At 36.7% G+C, this 8036-nt stretch overlaps 1 protein-coding gene across 1 annotated transcript in view; it reads right to left on the bottom strand.

Moving 5' to 3' along the window:
• Positions 1-3453: 3453 nt before the first annotated feature.
• Positions 3454-8036, bottom strand: part of HSPBAP1 (HSPB1 associated protein 1) — a 69081-nt gene continuing 64498 nt past the window's right edge. Inside the window, exons 7-8 of the mRNA XM_012808425.2 lie at positions 4187-4297; positions 3454-4063 (exon numbers count right to left, since the gene is read on the bottom strand). Of these exons, the coding sequence (XP_012663879.2) occupies positions 3533-4063; positions 4187-4297 (642 nt within the window). The 3' untranslated portion in view covers positions 3454-3532. The remainder of the gene's footprint in view (positions 4064-4186; positions 4298-8036) is intronic.

The raw sequence follows: 8036 nt of genomic DNA, 5'->3' as shown, positions 1-8036 counted from the left end.
TTGTCCCTAATTATTAGAGAAGTGCAAATCAAAACTACCCTGAGCTATCATCTAACCCCAGCGAGAATGGCCCACATCATAAAATCTCAAAACTGCAGATGCTGGCATGGATGTGGAGAGACGGGAACACTTTTACACTGCTGGTGGGACTGCAAACCAATACAACCTTTTTGGAAGGAAATATGGAGAACCCTCAAAGAACTCAAGCTAGAACTCCCATTTGATCCTTCAATCCCAACACTGGGCATCTACCCAGAAGGAAAAAAATCCTCTTATCACTAGGACACTTGCACTAGACTGTTTATTGCAACTCAATTTACAATTGCCAAAATGTGGAAACAGCTTAAAGGCCCACCACCCCAGGAATGGATTAACAAGCTGTGGTATATGTATACCATGGATTACTATTCAGCCATTAAAAAGATGGAGACTTTACATCCTTTGTATTAACCTGGATGGAAGTGGAACACATTATTCTCAGTAAGGCATCACAAGAATGGAGAAGCATAAATCCTATGTACTCAATTTTGATATGAGGACAATTAATGACCTAGTACACAGTGGGGGATGGGAGAAGGGTAGAGCAGAGAGAGAGAAGAAAGAAGCGGCGGGGGAACAGAAGAGCAGAGAGAGGGAAGGAGGGAGGGGGTGAGAGAAGGGAAGAACAGAGGGAAGGAGGGAAGGTGTGTGTCTCAGTGTGTGACACACCTTTTGGGGGTATGACACAATTGTAAGAGGGACTTTACCTAACAAATGCAATCAGCGTAACCTGGTTTCTTATACCTCAATGAATCCCCAACAATAATTAAAAAAGAAAAAGAAAGAAAATTATAGGAAGGGTACAAGTACACTTTAGTAGCAAATCTGAAGGCCAAACTGACCCAGCAAGTCACCCTGCTGCTTTGTCTGTGACAAATCTTGGGTTGGCTCTAAGCCCAGAGATTCTTAAACTTTTTTGGTATGTGGATCAAATGAAGTATTTGCTGAAATTGCAGGTCTGACCCTATCCCAAAGGAGTCAGATTCTGTAACACTGTAGTCATGCCCATTTCTAGCAAATGATGCTGATATCCCTGACACCTAGAGCTGCATTAGGACTTCCATAGGCCCTAGGCACTTTTGCCTTTGTGAGATCTTTACTACATAAAAAAATAGTAAAAGCTGGGCGGTGCCTGTGGCTCAAAGGAGTGGGGCACCAGTCCCATATGCCAGAGGTGGTGGGTTCAAACCCAGCCCTGGCCAAAACCTACCAAAAAAAAAAAAGTAAAAACTATGATTTGCAACAGCATTGATATGAACATAAATGTAACTGATTATATATTTTTCTGATTTTAAAAGAAATTTAAAAATCTGTGTGGACCCCTAACAGCATCACAGGCCTTTGCCGTTGTGACTATTGGATAAGTCAGCCCTGCTGATACCTTGATAATAGGACATCAGGCATAAGGCTGAGACTGTATTTTTGTTTAAAGATACTTTTTTGTTATGTTTCCCAGGCTGGCTTCAAACTCCTGGGCTCAAATGACCCTCCTGCCTCAGCAAATTGAGTAGCTAAGATTATAGGCATGTGTTACTGCATTCAGCTGGACTGGTATTCTTTAACTCTTTTGGCCTCTGGAGGGTCAAAGCATTTAATTAATCTATGGTTTCACTCACTCTGGCAGGTTCACCTGTGAAATGAAGGTGAACTGGGATCCAGCTACCCAAGTGGCTGCCAGCCTCTCCTTTCAGTATCTTTTCTCTTAACCAAGCTTTGAGATCGTCAGGATCTGTAACTGTCTCATCATTTCTGTCTATAAAATCAGGAAATGATCCCCTACAATCCATTTACTCTTAGAAATCTATTCAAACCAACCACTTAACTCTCTTCCCAAGTCTCTGCCTGACAATGAGTATTACCTCTAACTGAATTAAATGTTTTGTTCCAAAACAACTTTTAAACTTTTCTGACCCCAACCTACACTATAAAACTTTATATCAAGCCAAATAATACACATATATAACTGCAAAGTTTTATAAAATATATTACCCTGAAATATATTTTCTAAAAAGTTTCACAAAAGAATACACGATTCCAATTCACTGAAATTATCTATTCTATTCCATTTTCTTTATAATGCTGGTCTCACACACTAAATTGATTTTCTGACTCACTAATGGATCACAATCTGCAGTTTAAGAAAGTTGTCAAAAAGTAGCAAGCATAAAAAGTAAAACATCTGTAAGATGTCTATTTCTGCAATAGGCATATACCTACCAAGAACAACCAGTATCTCATTCCTGGCCATAGAATTCTCTACTCCAATGTATTTGATGAAGTATTGTAGACAAGGTCTCATTTATTATTTGCTGAAATAGTTAATGAGCGCCCACTATGTGCTGGACACTGACTGAGACTTTCTGAATATAACAACAATCAGCAAGTCCCTGCCCTCATGGAGTCACATTCTGGTTGACAGCAATAGATGATAATGAAACACAGAGAAATACTGGTCAGAAAGTGGCAAGTGCCCAGAAAGGCTCTTTTTAAACCCTGTGTTCCCTGGGCATGTTCACATAACAATGCTCTCCCTCACTCACAGAAGGTACACCCTTCTTTGGAGTTACTGACATCCTCAGGCTGGGGATAGTAGGATAAGGCCAGCAATCAATTCATCTCAAAGGTGATTTTGCTCACCTTTCCTGTTGTGTATTTGTTTCATGAATGGTTACTCAGCGATCAATATGCTTTCCTAACTTCCAAATTCTTTAACTATCCCCAGATTTTCTGCAAGCGTAATTAGAGTGGGATCGATTTCACTGAACTAAGTTTTTAGTCAGTGTTTCAGGAGTCAATATCATCCAGTCCTTTTTATTGCCAGTACTAGTGATCCTAGATACCCAGTTCCTTCCATAAGGAGGCCTCATACTGCACCCTAAACTACTTTTCTCCTAATTGTTATCTTGCTCTGGATGGCACGACTTAACCAGTTAGAATTCTGCAGGTGTTACAAGTGAGATTACCTCAGAGTGAGGCTAGAAATCTACCCAATGGGTCCATTAGACTAGGGGTTGGCGAAAGTTTTTCTGTAAAGGGCCAGTCAATATTTTGGGCTTTCTGGGCCACATAGTCTGTCACAAGTCAACTCTGCCACTGTAATCCTAAAGCCACCACAGACATTTATAAACTAAGGATGTGGCTGTGTTCCAATAAGCTTTATTTGTAAAATAAATAGCAAGTTGTCTCTTGGTTGAGGCTGTGGAAAGATTAATTCTTAGTGGGAATACTTGGGACACATTTGAGATGGGCTGAAGGATGAGGTGAGGGGGAAGAAAACACACTGAGGAAAAAAGGTCTACAAATAAAAAGGAGCTAGTTTGGCCAAAGAGAAATGTACATGAAAAAAGGTGGCAACACACTGAAATTTAAAAGAATAAGTACATTTACAAACATGTGCAAATTGATCTTTTGCTGTTCCATCTTTTATTTCACAATTATACTATTCAAAAATATGTAATTTTGAAAACATTATTTAAGAAGTCATCTATTAAGATCACAAACTTCTTCCTTGTATCAAAAGTTGTGCCACTATCCTGGTTACCTGTGGATTCACTAAGCAGTCCAGCAAGTCATCTGTAGAAATAAATGTTTTAGAAGGGGCTGTGGTTCTATTTGAAGCAATTTGTTCCATAATTGCATCCTCACTATGACTTATCATTTGGTGCCTTCTGGCACAATGCAATTTTCCAATCTGTTCTCCATCTTTGTCGTCCAAGTCTTTACCATCACATTCAAACAGGCCTCCTCCTCCTTCTGAATATTGTTCTTCAGACCTCTGTGTTACAGGGACCAGACCAGGGCCAAAGGGACTCGCTGTCTCTGGTTTTACTGCTCCCTTGGTTGAGTTCTGACTGTATGTTTGGCCCATGTGGCTGTTCACATTTAATTCTTCCTCTTTGGTGGGCTCTGTGTTTGTTCCCAATGCTTGGGTTTCTCGTACCTTAGATGTTCTGTAATGATCAAAAAGGGCAGAAACAGCTCCATTTAAGTAGTGACAATTCACTTCATGGGATGTTTCCTCAACCTAAGGAAAAAGAAAAACCCTTTAGAATGGTTATGTACATTTAGTTAAAGTTGAAAACAAATATTCTAGCCAGGGTTGGTATACCACAAGAAACTGTTATGATGAAAACCAGAAGCAGCCTACCTCAGTAGGGTTTAACCAAGCTCTAGTATTTTGCGGATTCTCTGCGGTTTTTAGGGCACAGACAAGCATGCGAGTGATTGCCTCCTCTACCCGAGCTAGGTGATCCTCTTCCTGAATCAAGATAAAAAACCACATTTTTATTATCATTTGTGTCTCATGGCTTAAAAGAGAGAAGAGTCTCATTCATTCATTCAATTATTCATTCATTCAATTCATTTAGAAATGGGGTCTCGCCATGTTGCCCTGGCTGCTATTGAACTCCTGACCTCAAGGGATCCTCCCTGACTCAGCCTTCAAGTCAGTGCACTCAGCTACTACACCCAGTGCAGTCTCTTTTAATTGTGTTCTATTTTCTCTTTAATATAAGCTTTATTATAGAAGGAATGAGTATACTATTGATAGAAATATAATTTTTCTGTATTCACTGTCATCTGCCATCTAGAAGAGTTGTTAAATTATTTCAACAAAACTATGTATTTATGTATAAGACATAGGCCATAAGTATGAACAATCTTATGATGTTTTCTTCAATTGTTTTCCCATTCTTTGACATGTTTAATGTCTAAAAGAGAAATTCCTACATATAGAGGAAGAATTCCTATAGTTTGGAAAGGAAATTACTTGAGAGATAGGATGAATGCTGCATCACTTGAAGAGAACTAGAATCTCTATTCTTCCATAGCTATGTGATTCATAACAGGAATATCAGAGCCTGGAGTTAGATTGAGTTACATAAGTATAGTAGGTTTAATTTGCTCCAGAAATTAAGGATCAACATTAGGGAATCTAATGATACAATTTATTGCAATACCAGATATTTATTAAAGAGAAATATTATCTTATTATCTTTATCAATTCAACGCCCTTTCTCAATTTAAAAAAAAACAAGGAAGTAATAAAGTAGGAACTGATGGGTACTTAATATGATAAAACATATACAACTCAGCCCCAAATCCAGTAGTTCCCTTAAAGGAAAATCACGAGAAGAATTACCTATAAAGTCAAGAACAAGACAAGGATGCCAACTTTCCCCCCTACTATTCATTATTGAATTGTAATCAGGCCAAAAATGAAACCTCACAACAGTTACAGGCAAAAAAATTGGAAAGGAATAAGTAAAATTATTTTAATTTTCATGGAATCTGATAGGCATGTGAAAACCCATGAAAGTTAATAAAAAATTACTACAAAATAAAATAATTCAAATCAATGCAAAAATCAATAGCTATCATATATACTGATGATATCCAGTTGAAAGATAGGTGTATAGTGGAAGAGAAGACTTTACCATAGCAGCAATACAGTAGTACTCCCTTAGCTACAGTTTGGCTCTTTACAGCTTCAGTTGCCCGAAGTCAACCTCAGTATGTAAACATTAAATGGAAGATTCCAGAAATAAAGAATTCATAAATTTTAAATTGTGTGCTGTTCTGAGTAGCATGACGCAATCTCTCACTTCTGCTCTGTCCCAGAACATGAATCCTCCTTTTGTCTAATGTATATACAATCTGCCCCTGAGTCATTTGGTAGTCTCAGTGATCAGATCCACTGTTGTAGAACTGCCGTGCTTCTGTTCAAGGAACCCTAATGTTACTTAAGAATGGCTCTCTGTGCAACTTGGATATGCCAAAAACAAGCTGTAAAGCTTTGCCTACAAGTGAAAAGGTAGTTCTTAACTTACTAAGGCAAGAAGAGAATAGTAAATAAGATCTATGATAACAAGCCTATCCATGAAATTGTGCAGGAGGAAAAAGAAATTTTGCTGTCACCCCATAAAGTGCAAAATTTGCCACCATACTGTATGACAAGTGCTTAATTAAGATGGAAAAGGCATTAAATTTGTAGGTGGAAGACATGAACAGAAAAGTGTTTTAACTGATGGCAACTGAGTTTACTACTGCCCTCAGCTTCAGATGTGGGATCCCATGAGAATAAGCAGGGCCTATTATATTAAGGATAAACTTTGAAATGTGCAAAGCTTATGCAAAGAAAACTTTAAACACTCTTGTAATTAAAAAAAAAAACCCTAAAACTTGGTCAAGTAGAAAAACATTTCGTCCTTGGATAGGACAATTCAACATCATAAATCTCATGTAATATGGATTGAATAAAAATATCAATAGGTCTTTCCTGAAGCTAAATAAACTGAAAAAAAATAAGTACAAGAATACTAAGGAAACACTACAAAAGAAAAGCAATGAAAAAAGTTAGCCCTACAGATATTAAAAACACATTCTAATAGGAAAACAGGAGGAAAAATCAACAAACAAAAGAGACCCATACATATATAGATATCTAGTACATTATTAAGTAAACATTTCAAATAACTGGACAAAAACACACTGTAAAATAAACGATGTTCCTGGCAATGCTATTACCATTTGGGAAAAATATGAAATTAGATCTCAACCTTACATCATATACAAATAAAAACCCCCAAATGGATAAGAGACCTAAACGGGGGGAAAAAAAAAATGAAACAATCTAAATTATAAAAGAACACATTGGTGAATTCCTTTACGGTATGGAAAAAAAAGGTCAGATTACCTTGGCTTTCTAATTATGACTCAAAAAACAAAAACAATGGTATTGGTGAAGCTGCAAAAGAAACAAGCACTCTCAGACTACTGTTGCAAATGCTAAACAGCATGATCACGATGAAGTAGAATTTAGCAAACCTAACAAAATTAAAGATGCATTTACCCTATACCTGCCAAATCTGCTTTTGAGAAACTCCCCCAAAGATGTGCTGCAACAAATTTAAAACACTGTAAGCACAAGACTATTCACTGACACTCCAGACATTAAAAACTCAAATACCCATCCACCCATGGGAGAACTACTGAGTGACAGTGGAGCACCCATATGATGGGCTGCTATTTAGCTCCTGAAGGAAAAATGAAGAAATCTCTGTAATATTATGGAGTGAAATTAAGGTTTATTGTTAAATGGAAAAAAAAAGCAAGATGCAGAATCTGTAAATAGATTATTATTTTCTGTAGAATAAAGGGAAGGAAATAAGAAAATACCAATAAGCATATAAACATTTATATGTCTTCATATACTTATTTACATATATGTATTCATTTATATACATATTTACAAAAAGACGCAATGGAATAATCAAAAATGGGAAAAATGCAGTGGAACAGAGATGACAGGGGGATTTCTCTAAACATGCCTTTAATATAGTTTTCACAAGTTAAATGCCTTGAAAACAAATTGAAATTAATGAATGTTCCTGAATATCAGATTAATAACATAACCACAAATGAAAGGTATTCCTTTACAAGAAATTCTGAACAAAAGTACTTTGAACCCTCTTACTGAGATACAATCTAATAATATAAAGAATTACAAAGAAATTTAAATTTTACTTGAAAGCTTCTGTGGTTAGTATAATATTAGTAATGGAATTTTAGAAGTATAAATTTCACATCTTAAAAAATATATTTCTGACCATGGAATAAAAGGTGAACTCAACAGCAACGGGAATCTTCATACTCAAACAAAGTCATGGAAGCTAAATAATCTTAGGCTGAATGACAGTTGGGTCAAAGACGAGATTAAGAAGAAAATCACCAAATTTTTGGAACAAAATGATAATAAAGACACAAATTATCAAATCCTGTGGGATACTGCAAAAGGCAGTCCCAAGAGGGAAATTTATAGCATTGGAAGCCTTCATCAAGAAAACAGAAAGAGAGGAAGCCAACAACTTAATGGATCACCTCAAGCAACTGGAAAAGGAAGAAAATTGCAACCCCAAACCCAGCAGAAGAAAAGAAATAACCAAAATTAGGGCAGAATTAAATGAAACTGAAAACAAAAGAATCATTGAGAAGATCAA

The sequence above is a fragment of the Otolemur garnettii genome, unplaced genomic scaffold (assembly GCF_000181295.1).
Source record: "Otolemur garnettii isolate 467f Iridium unplaced genomic scaffold, OtoGar3 scaffold00089, whole genome shotgun sequence".
Classification (NCBI taxonomy): domain Eukaryota; kingdom Metazoa; phylum Chordata; class Mammalia; order Primates; family Galagidae; genus Otolemur; species Otolemur garnettii.
Note: the sequence above shows the minus strand (reverse complement) of the source record. Positions and strands in the feature narration are given on the sequence as shown.